Source organism: Maylandia zebra, linkage group LG7 (genome assembly GCF_041146795.1).
Source record: "Maylandia zebra isolate NMK-2024a linkage group LG7, Mzebra_GT3a, whole genome shotgun sequence".
In the NCBI taxonomy this organism is placed as follows: Eukaryota; Metazoa; Chordata; class Actinopteri; order Cichliformes; family Cichlidae; genus Maylandia; species Maylandia zebra.
The window spans coordinates 10060643-10080366 of record NC_135173.1 but is presented as its reverse complement, the minus strand read 5'-3'; the positions used below and the strand labels follow the sequence as shown (position 1 = coordinate 10080366).

At 39.2% G+C, this 19724-nt stretch overlaps 3 protein-coding genes across 6 annotated transcripts; 1 reads left to right on the top strand and 2 right to left on the bottom strand.

Annotated features, from left to right (window-relative positions):
* Window positions 1–33: 33 nt before the first annotated feature.
* On the bottom strand, window positions 34–6630 carry sephs1 (selenophosphate synthetase 1). Of its 3 annotated transcripts, none has more exons than XM_004553340.5 (11): window positions 6556–6630; window positions 6305–6393; window positions 4907–5047; window positions 4707–4803; window positions 4448–4551; window positions 4231–4338; window positions 3143–3297; window positions 2959–3049; window positions 2754–2853; window positions 2263–2475; window positions 34–1146 (listed from the first exon to the last, which is right to left on the bottom strand). In XM_004553340.5, exons 3-11 carry the CDS (start codon window positions 5000–5002, stop codon window positions 932–934), a joined length of 1179 nt encoding a protein of 392 aa, XP_004553397.1. In that variant the 5' UTR covers window positions 5003–5047; window positions 6305–6393; window positions 6556–6630; the 3' UTR covers window positions 34–931. The 3 variants fall into 3 exon arrangements, with proteins under 3 accessions (XP_004553397.1, XP_012775029.1, XP_004553396.1); XM_012919575.4 differs by having other exon boundaries at window positions 6291–6393; window positions 6513–6623; XM_004553339.5 differs by having other exon boundaries at window positions 6513–6623.
* Window positions 6631–6906: 276 nt separating this feature from the next.
* bend7 (BEN domain containing 7) lies at window positions 6907–11564 on the bottom strand. The gene is made up of 10 exons (XM_004553341.2): window positions 11255–11564; window positions 10583–10660; window positions 10144–10497; window positions 9824–9940; window positions 9402–9748; window positions 8883–8990; window positions 8647–8764; window positions 8457–8570; window positions 8263–8304; window positions 6907–7724 (listed from the first exon to the last, which is right to left on the bottom strand). The coding sequence occupies exons 1-10, from the start codon at window positions 11316–11318 to the stop codon at window positions 7666–7668; spliced, it is 1401 nt and encodes a 466-aa protein (XP_004553398.1). The 5' UTR covers window positions 11319–11564; the 3' UTR covers window positions 6907–7665.
* Window positions 11565–12528: 964 nt separating this feature from the next.
* prpf18 (PRP18 pre-mRNA processing factor 18 homolog (yeast)) lies at window positions 12529–18962 on the top strand. Of its 2 annotated transcripts, XM_004553342.4 has the most exons (11): window positions 12529–12681; window positions 13027–13104; window positions 13331–13357; window positions 14929–15030; window positions 15151–15264; window positions 15450–15596; window positions 15752–15820; window positions 16362–16502; window positions 16587–16658; window positions 16729–16884; window positions 18396–18962. In XM_004553342.4, exons 1-11 carry the CDS (start codon window positions 12616–12618, stop codon window positions 18474–18476), a joined length of 1053 nt encoding a protein of 350 aa, XP_004553399.1. In that variant the 5' UTR covers window positions 12529–12615; the 3' UTR covers window positions 18477–18962. The 2 variants fall into 2 exon arrangements, with proteins under 2 accessions (XP_004553399.1, XP_004553400.1); XM_004553343.4 differs by lacking the exon at window positions 13331–13357.
* The last annotated feature ends 762 nt before the right edge of the window (window positions 18963–19724 follow it).

The following is a 19724-nucleotide window of genomic DNA, read 5'->3' as shown; positions in this document are numbered from 1 at the left end:
TCTTGCCGTACATACTCTGGCAATGATGAGGGAAAAAAAAAAAAAAAAAAAGATCCTGTACTTGTGGACTAACAAAGAAGTTTTAGGCAGTTTTTCATATAACATTCCGATTTTGTATTATGTTAAACATGACATAATGAAAATGCAGATGGTTTACAGTTCATCTTCTGAGAGTTCTGCAGATATTAATGTATCTATGACCACACGATGATGTATAACAATAAGAAACCACTTTAGAGAAGTATCTGTTTTTTATAAAACTTTAGTTCAAAATTGTAACTACACTGTAACTACATGGCCAATTTGATTTAGTTTATCCACACAAGTGAGACCAAATTTCAAATAGATCAAGGTTTATTAGTTTATGCAGGGACAATACAAAAAGTCAAAGTAATAAAAAACAAGCCATTCTGGTCGCACTTATTTTCTTTCAAGGCATCAGTTACAACAATGAACTAAAACTCAGCTGTATAACTGTACAACAAAGTAAATGAACAATAAACAAAAACGCCACCATGGTTTGATGAGAGCAGTTTTAAGAGAGCCAAAGAGGCAACCGACTCCAGACTTCCTAATGATTCAAAATGAATCAGCAGTATCAGATTATCTCCTATCAGAAGCTGCCTGCCAGTCAAGCACACTGAACATAACAGAGTACAATAGACAACAAAAGCAAGTGGATTTTAAGAATGCTCTATTTCTTACCAATTTTTATCGCGGGGATACTGCAGGTGGAGTCCACTGGGTAGTGATGTGCCCCCACGGGGCCACTGTGTGGAGCTGTTTTCATGTTGATGGCACGCCAACCCAGTCTTTTCTGTGTACATACTATTTGTGTATATATTTCAACACTCTAGGATGGTTCTGTAGTTTATGTGTCTAAAATCACTCAGAGCTTTTGGGGTCCGGTCTGTGATGCAACAGAGGATGTTTAAGAAGTTGCACCAGGTGTTGGATTGACATTCTGTGTGGCCGCCTGTGGTGCCACCTCTATGATTCGTGGTTTGTCAATGATGCGAGCAGTGCGGTTTCCTTTCTCTACAATCCCGATGATCCATGCTTGATGACCTTCTCCGTATTTTGGGGATTTGATCTCGGCACAGAAGCGGGCAGCTTGTTCTCGAGGTAAACAAATAAGCAGGCCTCCTAGAAATGAAAGGAGATGTTGTCAGACAAGTGACTTAAATGAAGATTTAAGTCTAATTAAATCACTCATTTTTAGAATATGACACTGTTAGGGAGTACTCGGCCTTCTTACAGATAACTCTAAAGGCATTTTTATACATGAACAAATTCACAAGGTCCAAATTTGCCATTTCTTGCATGTAGCACACAGCTGGAGATTATCGGTGCCTGAGGTGTTCTCACTATTGGAAATACTGCCTGCAGGTAGTATGACATCCACTGGCTTTCTGCAAATTCTCCATGATGTGCACCACTCTCACATGGGCCCAACTGGATATAACAGACTTTTTTTAAAAAACAAAAAAACACAGCTCTAATGCATAAAGTGCATGTGTGAAAACAGATTTGATATCAATTCTGCTGCAGATTGTTGATCACAGCATGAAACATTAAGCAGATAAACTAATCACAAAGATAGATCTTTTAACTGATGCGCTCAAGTTCCTGTAGATTATTTAACAACTTCTTCGGCTTCTGTAACATCTCCACATAGTTAAGCAAAGACACTTATGTGACTGTAGATGCGCGCCTTCATCAAACTGCCTCAATTACACACGCTTGCCATCTTCCAACACTGTCTTGAAGAAATTAATGGCCTATAAAGTCTGATATGCTTAAAAGATAAATCAGAAGGACAGCTGAACCTCAGCCAAATTTCAACCTTTAATAGTTACAATCTCAGGACTTTCAATCAGACAAAACATCAAAATGTAAAATTTTTATAACATGTCTTGCTTCTCTCCCCGAACATCAACCAATTATGGTCTGTTATTATTGCTGCTTTACTTATTTAGCTACCTAATTGTTAGGAGATTAAACTCTCAATTCACATCCCCAAACAAATTTTCCCGAAAGAGAAAGAAGCTGATTAATAATAACAGAACCACAGTCTTTTGTAAAATCAGTTACAGTGAGAAGTGGCTTTACCTTACTGATGGCACATAAAATTCAGTTGAGCTGCCTCTAGTTACACTTTTTCATTTTCTAAGATCTTTTTCCAGAACTTACTGCATTCCTCAATGCATTCCTTGGTAAAATCTCAATGTCTTGAAAACATTAAAATACACACGCACACACCTGATGTTTCAGGACAGGTGCCATGCATGAGCCCGAACATGTTCCCACAGGCTTTAGACACGGCGGCCATCTTGGCGAGCACCGGGAGGTTGTGGATGACAAAAGACACCTCACTTCGCTGTTGTCGTGCCAACGTCTGAGCGTGGCCGAGGATGCCAAACCCTGTGATATCGGTCGCTGCGTGAGCATTGAACGTGTGCATGAGACCCGCAGCTGCAAGCAAAAGACAGTAAGAAAGGCATCATGATGATCAATTTGTTTATTGCCAAAAATCTGCAAACACTCAAGTAATCTGAATGCAATAATGTCAACTAGTAATATAATAGAATCTAATGGGTAATAATACTCATTACATTCTTACTAACAAATAATTACTAGAGAAAACAAAGTCATTAGAACCACATACTCGGTAATGCTATTGTTAAAATGTAACCGAGAATAATCAAAAGTTTAGGCAGGCAGAAAAGGTCACATGCTCTTAATGGTCTTGCCTGTCCTGTTGAGCCGAGCCATATTCATCATGGCTTCATGGTAGGCCAGCTCTACGTCCTCCTGCGTCACCACCAGCTTGATCTTGTTCCATTTTTCAGGCTTTTCAGAGACACAAAGAAAGCATAAATAGGCAGTGATGTTACTGGTTATTATTAAACAACAGGTTTTTAACAAAATTATTCAGAAACGAGTTGGCAGACTTACAATATCTAGCCACTGATGCACTGCAACTGCCACTTGTGTTCCAAGTGGTTTGGTCAACACCAACACATCTCCTGGCACTGCATTGTCTGGCCTGAAAAACGTCAGACACAGCATCGTCAAGCTTGTTTTAAGGCACCCAAGGAAGCAAAAAACAGCAAAATATGCAGCAGGAACTCATTCCTACATGATAAACTCATTGGGCTGGCAAACTGTTGTTGCAACTCCTCCCATCACTACCCAGGGGTTGAGCACCGTCTGACCTCCTGTTACAGACGTCCCTGCCTCCTCTGATGCATCTTTGAATCCCTGGATGATCAGTGGCATGACTTTGTCTCTCTCCTGTAAACACAGAAGAATGTCAGAGTCGAGGCTCGGGACATTTTAAATGCACTGATGATAATAAGAGATGTCCCAAACTAATATGATTCCAGTACTAGGGCTATTGCATGAAATTACCCGTCACTTTATTACGTACACCTGTTCCACTGCTCATTGATGCAAATCGCATGATTGCAACTCAATGCATTTAAGCATGGAGGCACAGTCAAGACAACCTGCTGAAGTTCAAACTGAACATCAGAATGGGCTGATTTAAGATAAAAGCTGATTTAAGTAACTTTGAACATAACATGGCTGCTAGTGGTCTGAGCGTTTCAGAAGCCACTGATCTACTGGGATTTTCCTTTGTAACCATCTCTAGGGTGTACAGAAAATGGTCCAAAAAAGAGAAACTATCCAGCAAATACTGGATGTCAGACATGGGAGAAGAAACACCAGACCATTACAAGCCGATAGGAAGACAACAGTAACTCTAATAACCACTTGTTACTACCAAGGTCTGCAGACACATCCCTGAAGACACAGCACATCAAACCTGAAGGCATCTACACACCAGAGCACCTGAAGACCACACAGGATGCCACTCCTGTCAGCTAAGAACAGGAAATTGAGGCTACAGTTACACAAATTCACCAAAACAGGGCAATAGAAGGCTGGAAAAATGTTGCCTTGTCTGATGAGTCTCAATTTGTGGTGCCACACTTGGATGATAAAGGTCAAAATTTGGATGGATTTTTGGACGTGCATCCAACAAATCTGCAGCAACTGTGTGAAGCCATCATGTCAATATAGACCAAAATCTCCAAAGAAATTATTTCAGCACTTTGGTGAATCTCAAAGAATTAAAACATTTGCGAAGCCAAAAGGATGTCTAACCCGGTACTAGTAAAGTGTCCAGCAAGTGTACCTTTACTTAAGCAAGATGTGTCTTACTTTCTCTGACATTTTGTTGCTGACTCCCAGAAGCATCAACATGTTGTCACACTCAGTAACTCCCATGGCGTACAGGTCACTTAGAACATTGGCACAAGCAATTCTTCCCTATAGAAAAGAGACCATGAAAATTCATCACATACAGGTTTGGTATGCAAAGTAATTTAATGAAAGAAAACCAGAAAAGTAATGCTAATGAAGAAGGGAAGGTCCTTACCATCATGTAAGGGTCATCCACAATGGGATAGATGTAGTCTGTTGTCTGGACAAGAGAAAGGCCACCATGCCGGAGGGGGATCACACACGTGTCCATGCCAATGCCTTCATAAAGAATATCTCTCTTAATGTAATATTTTAGAGTGTCTGCACTTGTGACCTGTGAACTGTGACCATGTATTTGCTGCTATGCTTAAAAAAAGAAGGGGTGGGGGAGAGATAGCATTGCTATTAATGTGCTATATGATTTTAAGAATTACCTAATCGAGGCATAACCGCCCCCAGGAACTGTTCATCCTCTTGATAGTGGTTCTCTTGCAGGGTTTCTAGCAGCTTCTGTAACACATCTTGGGGGACCTGTGATTAGAGAAAATGACCACAATTTTGATGTATTATTTCCTCACTAATCTGTGCAAAGAAAATAACACATTCAAGGCAGATTTTTTTGTAGACAGCTAACCTTGCAGCCTGTGCCTTTGAGCTCAGCAAACCGTGTGAGCCTGAAGTTCTTGTCCAGCTCATAGCTTTCAGGGTTAAAAGACTCCCTCACAGACATGTCTGAAGAAGCTCTGGGTCCGCACCACTAGAACCACATCAATGACTATGAAAAATAAATAAAACTGGTGATTAGAGACAGTGTCTGGGTGTCTCAAGAAAATAAATGCAAATGTTGAGCAAAAGAGATGCTGGTTGGCATCTCTTTTGCTGCAATGATAGAAATCTTGTCCCAGAGCTCTGTTGACAAAATATTAGGAACACCTAAGTACATTAGAAGTTACTACTATAAACACGACTCAAAGATCAGTGTGATATTATTAATGCAGGCGTGTTGTATTTTGTGATTGAAACAAGTTTACAAATAAATAATAAAAAACTGCATGGCGATTTTAATGCACAGTTGTTATTAAATGTTTTTAATTTGTTAAATACTAGTTTTGATAATTATTGTATTCTTTTTTTAAGGCAACGGGGTGTCGGATACCTTTAAATTGAAATGCACAATAATGAATGTGGCATCACCTAAAAGCCCCCCCCTCCCCCCCATACTCTCCAATCACTGAAAATATAATAAACTTTTGTGTTCCCAAAAATAAGCTCCACAAAGTTGATAAAACTGAAACGCCGTGCAAGTTGGTTGTTCCTTATAATCTCGGATTTTAACATAAACCGCCGTGAGCTGATGAAGGGGCCGTTACTGGTATAGTGGGGTAGTGTTCAAGACAAGCAATGATCCCAAGTTCATTCAACCCTTGGGCACAGGCTAACAATAAAAGTAATGATGTGTGAGTGATTCCGTGTGATGTGAGCGGCATAACACGCTGTCGGCAGCTCAGCTTTAAGACACGTGCGTTGATAATGACAGCTACACCCTCTACGTCTGTTTGTTTTGCTGAAAATGCAGTTTTGGCTACTGCTGCTAGCTCTTGCTAGCAAACGCTGCTCCATGCAGCAGCCGTTGAACAGCCCCGTGTAACAAAGAGCCGATGAGCAACCCACTTCAAGAGCTGCTGCACATCTAAAAACAGATAAGACGCACACTGCGACCTAAACGTGACGCGTAGCGTTGAGTCGCAGTGTCAGCTCGTAGCACATGTACGTTAAAAAGTTGCCGTAGAGCGCCGAACAAAAATGTCGGCGGCGGAAAAAATTAACCCTTTCCTGTCCCTCGCCATGCGATGTGTGCAACATTAGCGTCAACACGAATAAAACCGCGCTGCACCTGCTACGTGTGCAAACTTTGTAACGCTGCGGTGCAATAGAAGTGTTTACAACTGCTCTAGATGTGATTTTAGGACCAAAGCGGAGGTATATTCTTGCAACATTTCCCCTTTAATTGCTCTGACCATTTTATCCTTACCAGCTTCACGTTAGCGGCGGATCCCGACAGAAGAGCGGGGAAGGCACCAGCATGCACCGGGGCTACAAACGGCTGTCCTGCGAGAAAGCCTGACGAAAAGTGACACATATTTGACTTCTAACATTGGTCTAAGCGAATAAAACTGTAGAAGTATCGTGAGTAATTAAGCATATTGTGTTTTAAAAAAATGTATCCAACCTCTGCTCACCTTTATAAAAATGCGTGAATTAGAATGCAAGAAGGAAACTAACCAGATCTCAAAGGGTCCTCCTTCTGCACACTGGCGGCTTCAACATCCCCTTTAATGAGCTGTGAAGTCTGGCAACAAAATCTCAACAATGGAGTGTACCTTTAATTTACTGTTTCCCTCCAAGTGCGACTACAGCAACACAACATTGCCTGGCTCGAAGTTACCCTAATAAAAGATAAAATAACTTTTATTTTATCATTTTTAGCTTGTGTTTTGATAACAATTAGCCTAAATTTGAAACTTTTCTTTTAACATATTTGAGTGCTTTGTTTTGTTAATTATACTTTACACAATATAAAAAAAACACACGAACGGCAACTTTGAATAAAGTAGATTTAATGGTGGGATCAACCTTATTTTTTAAATATATGTACAGTTAGCAAAAATGAAAGGAAAATACATAATGTCATCACAATATTGACACCAACTGCAGTGGTATGCATAGCCTAAAAATCTAATAAAGAAAAAAAAAAACATTTATAGTGTGCGATATATTTTTATATTTTCACCAAATGTAGACTGCAAACCTATTGTTAATTTGCAAATTTTTTTAATGAATTAAAATTTGCCCCAAAAAGAAATACATCGGACCATGTTTACAAGATGTTTGCATTTGGATGTAATGTCTGGATATAAGGTGGATGCTGCACTGCACATTAAACCCACTAAAGTTACTTGAAAGGCACAATTCACAATGAACAGCTTCCCGTGAAGTTTAGTTTTTGCTAAATAAATGAACGCAATAGTGTTATAGTACTTAGTCTCATTTGAGATGTTTGATCTTTATTTCATTGCATGGAAATAAAACAAGTTAGCTTTTAAGGCTGTTGTCTTTTATGTAAACAGTAAGTGACCGATTTTATTACCTAACCGCTATATAGTTCAGTGTTTATTTTCACAAAATTCCAAATCTCAGCATTTAAATGGGGCCCCAATGAAAAGCCTTTTGGAACACAAATGCTACATTGGGATTCTTGTTTGGTCCTATTTTATGTCTCTTTACATTCATAGCACATAGCAGTTAACAGCTGCAAATAGTGGCAAAATGCACCAATTCAGAGAAATAATGAAGACAAGACTCTACTGTAAGGCCATCGTGGCAGCCATTGGATTAACCAGTTGTGTTCGCTGCTATCCTCTCTTCACTTGCAGCCTGTTTATTATCACAGCCTTTAAAAGAAGGAAGAAAATATTGTCAAAATGATATATATATTATCACCAAAAAGATATCTTAATGAATGAACATGGCAACAAAATAAAATGCTATTGTGACAATGAGGGTGAAATATAGAGGTGAAAGAGTGGATATGCGGCATGGTGTGAGGATAATTAGCTGACATTTTGGAAAGCTGCATGAAAATGTCAAAAGTCACTGTGACAGCATGACAAAGACCGATGAGCCAATGAGAGAGCTGGCAACACCAGCTTGTGTGTGTGTGTGTGTGTGTGTGTGTGTGTGTGTGTGTGTGTGTGTGTGTGTGTGTGTGTGTGTGTGTGTGCTGTGACAATGATGTGGGGAGAGGTAAAGCCATTGTGTACTCAGAGGGGGGCTGATGGAAAGATTTTGTAAGATGGAGGGCTGACATGAAGGGAACCAGTAACCAGAAAATGGTCAAAACAGACAACTGAATTAATGTATGGGTCTGTGTGTGTGCCCACGTGTGGCAGACACCCATAAGTGTAAAAATCATAATAACGAGTTTAATACTTGTGGATGGTCCATTTGAGATGTCTTCTGCTTCTACGGCATCTGAAGAGCCAAAGACAACATAGATTGACAGACGGCCTTTTCTTTAGCCTTGAAACGAGCTGCCTTACAAGTATTGTAAAAGGAATGGGCTTCCTCTACCACCTTAATCAAGGAAAAATATTAAAATGGTTTAAATGATTTAGCAGCAGAACCTCTTTTCAGCCTCCTCCTTGCAAGTTTGATCTGATCTTGAAGGATCTGAACCCAGTCTCGTGGCCCAGGCAACTTCTCTATTTTGTGTTCAGTGCAGTATTTCTCTGTAAAAACTGGACACACACCATAGTTACATTAACATTTGTTCAGAAATGTAGTTACACTTTAGTTTTTCTTTCTCTGCCTTACCTTTAATGGCACCCACAATGTTCTGGTCCAAGCCCTTACGGTTATCATTTAGCCCTCTCTTCCTTTTGCCATTTGGCAAGGAGTTAGCCAGCGTGGCGTCATCAAAGAAGGCACACACCTAAACACACAGCAGAGCTCTTGACCAAGCAGCATTTTTGTTCTTTGTTCACATTTCACACGATTATAATATAATCAGAACGACAGAGAAAACGCTTTTAAAAATCATAGACGTGCACCAGTTTCCGGAACAGCAGGCTGCCTGAGCGTGTATAGTTGACCAGAATGGAGTCTAGCTGGGCCTTAGAAATAAACACGTCATAATCCTCTGCAAGACGCACCTCAGACTGTGAAGGAGTCAAGCAACACAGAGTGTTAATTGTAAAGCATTAAATAAATGTCACCAGTTGAAATATGAGTTTTTAGAAAGAAAAAGCGAGAAGACGTTATCTTCATTTCTAGCATTAGCTCAAATCATAGATGTGCTGTAAAATAAACCGCAAGGATGTTTGCACAAAGGTTTATGTCTCATTAGGCAAAAAACAAGGAAAAATCAAGGTACTTAAACTTTTTTTTTAGATATGGAGCTTCACAAAAGAAGCAACGTTTAGGCTGCAAATTATTTTTACATGCAAATACACATACACGTTCAAATTCATAAGACAGGTGCAGTGCACCTGAATCAAATTGAGCGTGCAAATGAGGCTTGGTAAGCACACGTTGCTGCATACGTACATCCACACTAAGGTAAAGATTACCTCTAATGCTTGTGATTCCCGTAGTTGGTTCAGGAGAGGAGATGTGTTGTTGACCGTCACTGGGTTGGTCTGAGGTGGTGGCACAGGAATGTCAGAGGAGATGGGATGATTGTTGGTTGTAGATGAGTCTTGTTTCTCACATTCTCGCTTCTTTACAGATTCCACAGGTGCAGCTTTTAGCAGTGATGCATCCAGAGGAGCAAGACCAGCTCTTCTGGTGCTAAACACAGATAGCGGAGCCATCCTATAGATTGGTCTCCTCTTTCGAGGCCTGTGGCGAGGACTGGGTCCTGCACCTAGGCGAGGTTGAGACGGCGATGCTGCCCTTTCCTGCTTTTCTAAAGATGCTATTAAAAGGCAGAAAAACATTATATTGTGTTTATCTCTTTATTTTAGAGTGTGTATTGGTGTTCTTTACTAACCTTTTTGATTCTGCATCAACCTCCTCATGCCACGTAGTTCCTGCAGAATAGCCTGCAAGGTGCCCTTACAGTTACACATACAGCAGGGGGTTTCTGGCACAGTAGGAGGAACTACATCTGCGGGGAAATGAGGGATGCATTTGTTAGCGCTTGTTCACTCTAACATATGCACACAAGTGCAAACATGCTTTAATGTAACAACAAAGGTGTAAGCCATTGCTGGTGTTCATCACTCAATATTTAATGAAATTCACTATTCTTCAAATAACTTAAAATTTGTTTAGTAGTTTTCTCCTTTCAAACATGCACCGATATCCTACCATTAGTTTCATTCACTTTGATTAAACCCTTTGTGCTGTTGAGAATCCTGAGGGCTCTGGAGCGTGTGCTGTACTGGCCGCAGCCTGGGCTGTTTGGGACTGGGATGGATATGGATGAAGGTGAAGGCCCTGGATCCTCTGCAGAGTTCCAGCTGTTGCTCTGGTGGTCCTCTGACACCAGAGATAAAAGTTCAGGCTGATTTATCCAGTTCAGAGGCTTTTCCTGGGGCTCCTTTGTTAAGCTATCCTGCTCTGTACCAGCACGCTGGTATACTCTGCTGGTCTTATCGCTCAGAAGCCTCATCATTCCTGTGATTTGCCTTTTGATCTCCATGCCCTCATCCTCCAGCCAAGCTACATTAAGAGAGAATGGTGCTCATGTAATTACTGATATTTTGTATGATATATAATCAAAATTCATTCTCTGAATGGCACATACCATCAGGCATAGCACCATCCTTTGGCTCCCCATTGGCATCTTTGGAGCTGGAGTTAATCACATATGAAGGCTCTAAATCTGCAAAGAAAAAAAACTGAATAGTTTCGTTATGAAGCACAGCTGTAAAGAAACGCAACAAAACCTTGGTGACAGATGTCACAGGATGATATTGCGGCCTTTTGCCTTGTAAGGTTGAAGCTTGTGCGGGCTAATGAGCTGTGATGCCTACCAAAGCAGAACCCTCCACCTCACCCCCACCCCATCCCATGCAAAAACCACCACCTGTAGGTGATATGAAGTAGTGTAGTCAAGAGAGGTGGTGTGTTCCTTACAGCTTAAGCAAAAAGTGCACAGTTGAAGCTCCTTGTTACGAGCTCAGAGTGCGCAACATATTTTCACATTTTATTCAATTTGCTTACTTAATTCAGTCTTAAAAATCTAACCGGAATGAGCCGCGTTAAGACTGATGTCTAGGATGTTTCTTTTATTTTCTTTTACATGCAAGATGTGAATCCCTATAGTTAGCTGCTGGTTAAAACCGAGGCACAGACTGGGCATTGTCGTGGCTATCGCTTTTGTTTACAGAGTCGTCTCTGCTGGCGCACAGCGCCAGACAAACACCCAGACACAGACGCGCGTCTTGCAAGGTCTTGCATTCATTCAGCAGCTTACCTCCATCCGTGACCAGTTTAAAGCTCTGCGACTTCCTTCTCCTCTTCCTTTCTCCAAACTCCATCTTCAGGTGGAATATCCAGTAAGTCGTGCAGTGGAAAAAATATTCGCTCTTCGGGAGGACGAAATCACTGACTAGGTTACACTCAGCGGAATCACTGTCCGTCTGCCTTATTAATCAGTTAAATTTATTTCCTGCTTGCGCTACAGATTCTCCTATCTCTTCGCAAATATTCGCAGTGTTAAGCTCAAAGTGGCCCGTTCAGTTGTATTCTACAGTCCATTCCCTTTGCCAGCATGATGCAGCTTCTTGGCTTCCGTCATGTAAATAAATTAATGACTTTAATATTAAAAAATCGTCACATATCCCTTTGCGCCACCTGATGGTATGTTCTCAACTGAAAGGTCGAGTCAGACATTTGCTAGTGGTGTCCAAACTGTGGACCGGTATTAACACAAACAGCACTGAAACAGAAAAACAAACTTTAGAGATTTTTTTTTAAAAGGACTTATTTTACAGGCTACTGTAGATGAAAAAAGGAGCCAAAAGCCAAACGTCGTTTGACTGAAAGGAGAAACAACTCAGTTACCAGATGTTTGGTGTTTACTGTGGTCGATATCTTTGTAAATCTATTTTTGTTCATTAAAGGGATCATGCTTCCTCCTCCACTCATAACAACTGTATAATTCTAAAGTCATCAGCAGAAAATATAGGAAGTAATATTGAGTCACTTATCACAAGTGAAGGCCATTTAGTCTCTTTCGCTATAATTTCCTTTATCACCAAAATACAAAAGATTTTGGAGGATTTCAAAAAGTTAAGTCAGGATTTTTCATCTTCCCTTCTTGGAGTATAGCGCATTATTGTCAGATACGTAAAACAAACAAGTGTCGACCCATTTTCTAAATTTCCCTGTTTGGATTGAACCTGTTTCGGTCCATTTTGATGCTTGACACAATGGGATCATAGTGGTGAGTTTAGAGGTTTGCAGGCTTGGAGCAATGCACTGGGCCCCGTCATTGTCCTCACAGCAGAACATGGTGTTCATAGTTGTGGTTTAATTGTTGGGTTATCCCAATATTTGGCTAAATACTGTGCATACATATCCAGAAAAGAATACATAAAGGAGTATCTCTTTTTTACTGTCTATTTGACCTTATTATTTTGGTGTCCTCTTAAATTCACTGAAAAACAGATTCATTTGACACAGATTACATTGTGTTCTAATGCTTTTATTTTGAAACAACTATTTTGAAAATTCTAAAAAGCTCCATGTTACCTTCCGGTTTAGGCAAGCGCGTTTCAGACTAACGCAGACTAACCTTAATGTGCTGTTTTTTTGTTAAAATAAACCTTTCAGATGGATATACTTAAAGCTGAGATCGAAAGAAAGAGGAAACTCCTTGAAGAAAAGAATCTTGTTGACGTAAGTATCCGACGAAGTTGCTTGTTATTGTTAGCTTGGCTACGTTGCTAACACGTCGTTTAACCAGGCTAGTTAAGTATTTTTAGAATGATCGTTTTTCATCCATATCGATAGCTTTATCTATAAAGTACTGAACTCCATCTGCAGTAGAATATAAAGCTAACTTTAGGATTAAGCTAAACACAGAGCTGTAGTTTACGAATTGTAATTGCTGCTACGTAACAGAACATTAACTTTATAGTATCACGATTTAAGCAGAAATTCTGGTATTTATACCGTTTAAACTTATCCTAACATTAAATTTTTTTAATGCAAACATAAGTACCTGCTTCTTTTTCTTTCCAGGACTCAAAAAAATTCTTTAAAAGAGCTGAGCTCTCACAGAAGGAAAGAGACGATTACTTCAGAAGATGCGGATACAAGGTTCATGTCAACATCACTCTGCTTCTCACTCTCTCGATTTTCCTGAGACACTCAGACTTATTTAATTCACTGTCTGGCTTGGTTAGTGTGACACAAAAATAACGAGTAAACCTTCTGCCAGCAAAAAGATAAGGACAGGTGTTGATACTCAGGTGTACAACAGTGTCTGTATTTGTGTTTACTGTGGTGTTTTCCCCCAATTTGCCTCTGCTGCCTGCATCTGTAGGTTCAGAGAGAGACTCCTGAGAGCCAGGTATGGCATTGCACAGTGAAAGTAGCCAACAGGATGCATGATAAAAGGATAAAACACACTGTGTCCTAAACGCTCATGCTTCCTAGGCATCCTTTCTGGAAGTTCTTACTGAAATCTGTTGGGATGAAAACCTAAAAGATATAGCGGAGGGCACATTTTCTGGTTGTTACAAATAACCACACGAGCACTGGATATTTTGGTACAGGATGCCTGGACTCACCTAGTAGTAACTTATTGTATAATAACTGGATATCAGCTTTACACAAATGGAAATATTCACCAGCTCACTTCTGCTGGATAGATTTAGACTTTTCAAGGTGATTTTAAAATTTTATCAATAAGATGAAAGCATTTGAAAGCTTGATTTAAACTCACCTGCATTCTGTGGATGCTAAACTGTGTCATTTCCAAATTATCAACATAGTTTAAATGTCATATAAATGAAATATTTATATGTGCCACAGTCATTATCACAGCTTTGCCTTATGCCAGGCTAGTTATGTATTACAGCCACTTGTCAGAAAGCAAAGGAACACGGAAAGGAAGCTTCAAAGCAAAAGTGGGACACTGCCACGGTGTTGATTTCAGCATGGGATAATGTACTGAAATGAAAAAGTGTTTTTGTTATCAAGCTCTGCTTCTTATTTTTGCAGTTAATTTGTGACATAAGCTTTTAATATTTAAGCAAATTATGGTGTGCAACATGTTTACCGTGACATTTTAACAGCTGCTCAGTGGCAGATTGTATTTATGTTATACTTTGTGCAAAGCTTAAAAACCTGGCTCATTAAGCCATTCTCTTTGTACACGGGCAGCGTACTATGTTTTATTTAAAGCGAAAGAGCTGTTGTTTACTGAGAAGGCTTTTTGTCACCATTTGCTGGTTCTTTTAGATTGTGCTTTTTAAACCACAATCTAAGAGTGCTGGCATGCATGTGCCTTTTAAAGCATGATTTGGGTATATTTTGAGTTTTGTTGTGCAAAGAATACAGAGTATCTTTTTCCTGTGTTTAGGCCTGATGGGTGATTTAGACTTCTGTGGGAAATCTACCTTGTTACTTACGTTGTAACCAAAAACACTTTTTAACCCTATGCTGTAACCTTGCATGTAATCTGATGTAACTACACAGCAGGTCAACACAGCCCACAACGGCTAGGGTTAACAAGGGTTTTCGGTTGCGTTGTAAGTTAGGATTTAAATTTCCCGCAGAAGCCTAAATCACACATAAGATGTTACAGCCGCTAAAGTTATCATGTTGGTGTAGTGTTTGTTATATGCTTTCTTTTTTGGTAACTTATTGTGTTACTTGTCTTTCTTGAAGAGTTGCCGGTAAGGGAGTGGTGTGAATGTTTGCAGTTCTGTTTATTTTGTTGATGCCTTTTTGTCTCTTTGGTCATGAGGTCTCAGCTCATGAAGACATTGCAGATGCTTTTCCCCCCTCATTTCTTTTGTAGTAGTTTTATTTGTCATTTTGCCAAGAAACATTAGATTAAATTGAGATCCTCCAAATTGCCTTCATGTTCTTCCAGTAATGCTGGTGTATTTCTGTTCCCTCAATATTGTCCATAAGATTGAGAAGAAAGAGGAAGATGAGCCATCCACTTCAACTAATCCAGTCTTGGAACTGGAGCTCACAGAAGAGAAGCTCCCAATGACACTTTCACGACAGGAGGTGAGTCAGTATAAAACATCAACACTTTCTTTTCATTCATTTTCCTTTAAATATCATAACATTTCATTTTCTTACCACCAAGTGAATAAATGTTTCATTTGCATCACTGTTTTTGTGTAGGTTATTCGACGACTTAGAGAACGAGGGGAACCGATCCGATTGTTTGGCGAGTCCGATTATGATGCCTTCCAGAGGCTCCGGAAAATTGAGATTCTGGCCCCAGAAGTAAACAAGGTAGGATTGAGTGTTAACTGGATTTTGGAAAAAACATGCAGTTGAAATTCACATTCATTCCATCTACTCTGGAAAATTGCATGCCACTTTAAATGTTCTTGATTGTATTTAGGAGAGATTGAATTTATTTTAGTGTCAGAATGCTGATTGACACTCATAATATTTGCTGTTTTAACTGTGCCAAGGGCTTGAGGAATGATCTGAAAGCCGCCATGGACAAGATTGACCAGCAGTACCTGAATGAGATTGTTGGAGGAACAGAGTCAGGAGAATTGGACACACAGCATGACCTAAAAGTGCACGAAGAAAACACCACAATAGAAGAACTTGAGGTACAGTGCAATGTCCAAGAAAAAAGAATGAATCTCCAGTTATTAAATAGCTTCTCTTTTTGTCAGATAAATTTTCGGACACAGTTTGTTTTGTTTTCAATCATTTTATGTTTGTGGGTGGTGTTTTTGTGTTAATAATGAAAATATCCCCCTAGGCTCTTGGAAAAACTCTTGGAACAGGTGACGATGATGGAGACCAGGATGTTATTGCTAAATTTTTGAGGGTAAGAATTTCATGCTTGACCTTTTGATCTAAAGTTTTTATTAATTTACACAAAATGTTTTGGTTTTTTAGATGGTGAAAAACAGGAGCTTTTCTCTCATTTCACTATGTATCTATTACTTAACTCTAGGGGAGGTCTATATAAATAGGAAAAGTTGTAAAACTAAAGTTAAAATTCCATAAATCTACACCCTCCGCAATTTCCGAAGCTTTCCAGTGGGGCTAATTGGTGTCTTCTTTGGGGCCAATTCTGGCCCCTGGGCCTTACTTTTGACACCCCTAGTTTACAGGGAGCTCTTGGGTAAATATTAATAGTAATTAAAAAATTATATACTACTATACCTGCTGCTGTTCATATGTTTACATAGTTTAAAAAGTTTAACCTTTTGCACCATTATCAAAAGGAGAATTCATTATGAGTTATTTTTATTATATTTATTTCTTTTATTTGTTCTTTTTCAAATGGGTCAAATAATGGACATTTGTCTAGTGTTAGTTACCACTGCATTTCTTGGAAATGTTTTCCTGTTGTTGGACTCTAGTTTCTTCTTGGCGTTTGGGCCAAAGATCTGAACAGCCGAGAGGACCACGTGAAGCGCAGCGTTCAGGGCAAGCTGGCCAGTGCGACACACTCGCAGACCGAGTCTTACCTCAAGCCTCTCTTCAGGAAGCTCAGGAAGAAGGTAATTTTTGTGGCTGGAGCAAAACAAACTATGGTGCATGGTTCTTTCATGTGTGGATTTACTTTTCATCATTATCTTTTACAGAATTTACAAGCTGACATCAAAGAGTCAATCACAGACATCATAAAGTTCATGTTGGAGAGAGAATACGTCAAGGTATGATAATATCATGTAGCCCCTGTTGTTATTTTTGCATCCATTATAAACTTTCCTAAATGTCTTTTAGGCAAATGATGCATATCTACAGATGGCCATTGGTAATGCCCCTTGGCCAATTGGTGTGACTATGGTGGGAATCCACGCCCGTACAGGACGAGAAAAGATCTTCTCCAAGCACGTGGCCCACGTTCTTAATGACGAGACGCAGAGAAAATACATTCAGGTTAGACCCAGAGTTATACACACTTGTGTTTTTATGCTAACCTGTTGCTGAGACAGACACGAACAGCTTTAGATATCACGGCTGAGTAGTTATTCCTATTTTACTTTTTGAAGTCCTCCACCTGGGGTGCATGTGCAGCGTGTGTAATTGGTGCAGTATATTGTAAATGTAAATTCCTCACTGACGAGTCAGCGCTTTGGAAATTGACATTACCCTGACCCATGCAGGCTCAAAGATATGGAAATATAATCAAGGCTTCAGAGTGTTTTCACATCTATAATTTGTTTTGTCTGATCTGATTCAGTTGATGAATTTTTTCATACGGTTTGATTTTAGCTGCGTCTGGGGCATGGGCAACAAAAGTACAGGAAGAAGGTGCTGTGTTCTGGAGTAGTTGGCCTGTGGTTGATTTTACAGCTAGTTGCTATAGTTAATGCACTCTGGCCATGTATGGTGCTATGCCACATTCCAGAATACAAAGCGTACCTGGTTACGGCAAAAGCATTTAGCTCAAACTTGCACTGTACGCCTTGTAATTAGGTCAGGTATATTTTTTTTGTAACCGAGTCCAATCGTTGTGTTCACATCTGCACAAATGAACCACACCCAGTGAGAAAGTGAATCATAATTTGATTCAAGCAAACCAAATAGTACTGGTGGGAAAACACCTTAGACTTTAAAGATTACAACTTGAAACATTTTTAAAAGTTTTTAAAGATTGTTTTAAAAGATTTTTAAAATGTTCATATGGTTTTACACGCAGTCATGTGTGTCCTCTTGATTTCGGTGGTGTTTTTATGTAAACCAAAAAACTGTGACCAAAACATATTTCTATGGAAAACAAAATTTACTCCTGTCCTTCAGGCGACTTTTAAAATCATTATTAGGTTGGCGTTTGTTTTCAGGACAGCGTCCCGCATTTAAGTGTATAAGAGTTAATACAATCGAATTACCACTGCATGTTTAAGACAGTGTGTATTCGTGGACGTTATGAACATGCTCCTTGCAATTATGCAGTGTGTTTACATTATTTGGTGGTTATTAACAAATTGGCATTAGAATTCTGCCCCATGAGGAAAACATTATTGTAACATTATTGTAAAGACCCTACTTAAACTTACCCTTAAGTAGGGTCCTTACCTTACAATATAAAGCTCCTTGAGGCAACTGTTGTTGTGATTTGGCACTGTGTAAATAAAATTGAATAGAAACAGATTTTTAACAATATGTTATCATTTTCGTTATAGTTGTGCATCCCCAAAAACTCTGTAAAAACTTAATATTCTAGGTTATATTCATATTTTTTAAGGCTTACATTGTTTATTTGGCACCTGAGTGTTTAAAAGGGAAAACAATATTTCTAGGCAATTTAGGAAATGAGCTCCTTGGCATGCCCAGTAATAATGATATAACCTTACTCTTGTCTTCTTGTAGCCTGAAGTCTCCGTTTTTAAACGCTTTTCACTCAAACTTTAATTTTCTTGATTGATTTTTTTTCCCTTTCTCTACAGGGACTAAAGAGGCTAATGACCATCTGCCAGAAACACTTCCCTACTGATCCATCAAAGTGCGTGGAGTACAATGCTCTTTAACTCGTTATTTAAGCCTGCCTGATCCGTTGTATCGCAGTTCAACGTTGGATTTTTTTTTTTCTTCCTTTTTTCTTTTTTTTGTACCTTTTGAATTTTGGTTGTGGCATAATCTTCTTTAGTAAGGGATTACTCTGGAAAAGATGTCTAAATTAAAGAAGACTGGGTTCAGTAAGCCTGTTTATGTACAGTCAATATTGTGCCAACTTGTAAGAGTAAAAAAACCATTTTGTATTTCAACTCTTTTGTCCCAGTAGACTTTACGTCCTTCGTTGCAAACATACTGGGAAAATCTAGAAAGTTACTGTGGCAGAGAGCATAAATTTATTTGGATGCTTTTAATTTTAATATAGACTCTAACTCTTAACATCAACAAATGCTTTTCATGCTATGACAGTGTAAGTTTAATTACACCTGAGGTTTCATGCTTTTCATGCTGTTTTCTGTGCACTTTCTTTAAGAAAACAATAAACAAAAAGAAAAAAGTGATCACTGTCATTAAAATATTTTTTCGTATTTTGTTTTTTTGAACACCATACATCGAAACTGTTTTTTAAATAAAGTGTTAAGTATTAATTTCCCCTTTTAAATGAGATTAAATGAGTCAAGATTTGTTTTCTCATAACCTTAGCTGCAAAATTCACATAATAGGCCAATGATTTCTTAAATTAGTAAGATGATCTCAAATGAAGTACTCTCACCATAGCATGCTTCAGTATCTTCTTTATTGCTCATGTTTTTAAGAATTCACTGGCAATATTCTTGTAAGATATAAATACATAATTTAAGAAATCATTGGCCTGTTATGTGAATGACTAAACTGCAATCCATTTGTTGAAAACTAGATTTGCACAATGATTGCTGATTAAAAACCCTCCGCTATTTTTTTTTTTTTTTTAAGACGCTAACAGCCAGCGTCATAATTCTGACCTTATTAAACAGAGTAACCATGGTGATATGATGTGCTCCTTGTTGTGATAGCATGTTCTCAGCTGCCTGAACCCACGTCACTACAGTTTCAGGCTGTCAAATCCAACCACGTCACTGGAGACCCAGCTGGCAGGTTGACAGTTGGCAGTGCAAATACCGTGAACTAGTGCTGGATTTTCCTCTGAACTTTCTCCCAGGATCCACGTCTAATTCAGCGGAAAGAAGACTGTCTCCTTTCAGCAGTTACAGTGGGGAAGCATTTGAAGTCGAGAAATAACATCATGTGAAGTAATCCACCCTGTGAGGCTTTTATCTTTTAGT

Bases quoted from the DNA above. Each gene is read 5' to 3' on its own strand.
- prpf18 (XM_004553342.4), top strand. From the start codon at position 12,616: ATGGATATACTTAAAGCTGAGATCGAAAGAAAGAGGAAACTCCTTGAA. The intron at 12,682-13,026 runs GTAAGTATCCGA...TTTTCTTTCCAG, and splicing joins AAGAAAAGAATCTTGTTGAC to GACTCAAAAAAATTCTTTAA. The intron at 16,885-18,395 runs GTTAGACCCAGA...CTTTCTCTACAG, and splicing joins CGCAGAGAAAATACATTCAG to GGACTAAAGAGGCTAATGAC.
- bend7 (XM_004553341.2), bottom strand. From the start codon at position 11,318: ATGGAGTTTGGAGAAAGGAAGAGGAGAAGGAAGTCGCAGAGCTTTAAA. The intron at 9,941-10,143 runs GTAGGATATCGG...ATTTCCCCGCAG, and splicing joins CAAAGTGAATGAAACTAATG to ATGTAGTTCCTCCTACTGTG. The intron at 7,725-8,262 runs GTATTAAACTCG...CTTCTTTTAAAG, and splicing joins CTCAAATGGACCATCCACAA to GCTGTGATAATAAACAGGCT.
- sephs1 (XM_004553340.5), bottom strand. From the start codon at position 5,002: ATGTCTGTGAGGGAGTCTTTTAACCCTGAAAGCTATGAGCTGGACAAG. The intron at 4,552-4,706 runs GTAATTCTTAAA...TTCTTTATGAAG, and splicing joins GGCGGTTATGCCTCGATTAG to GCATTGGCATGGACACGTGT. The intron at 3,298-4,230 runs GTAAGACACATC...CTGTGTTTACAG, and splicing joins GCAACAAAATGTCAGAGAAA to GAGAGAGACAAAGTCATGCC.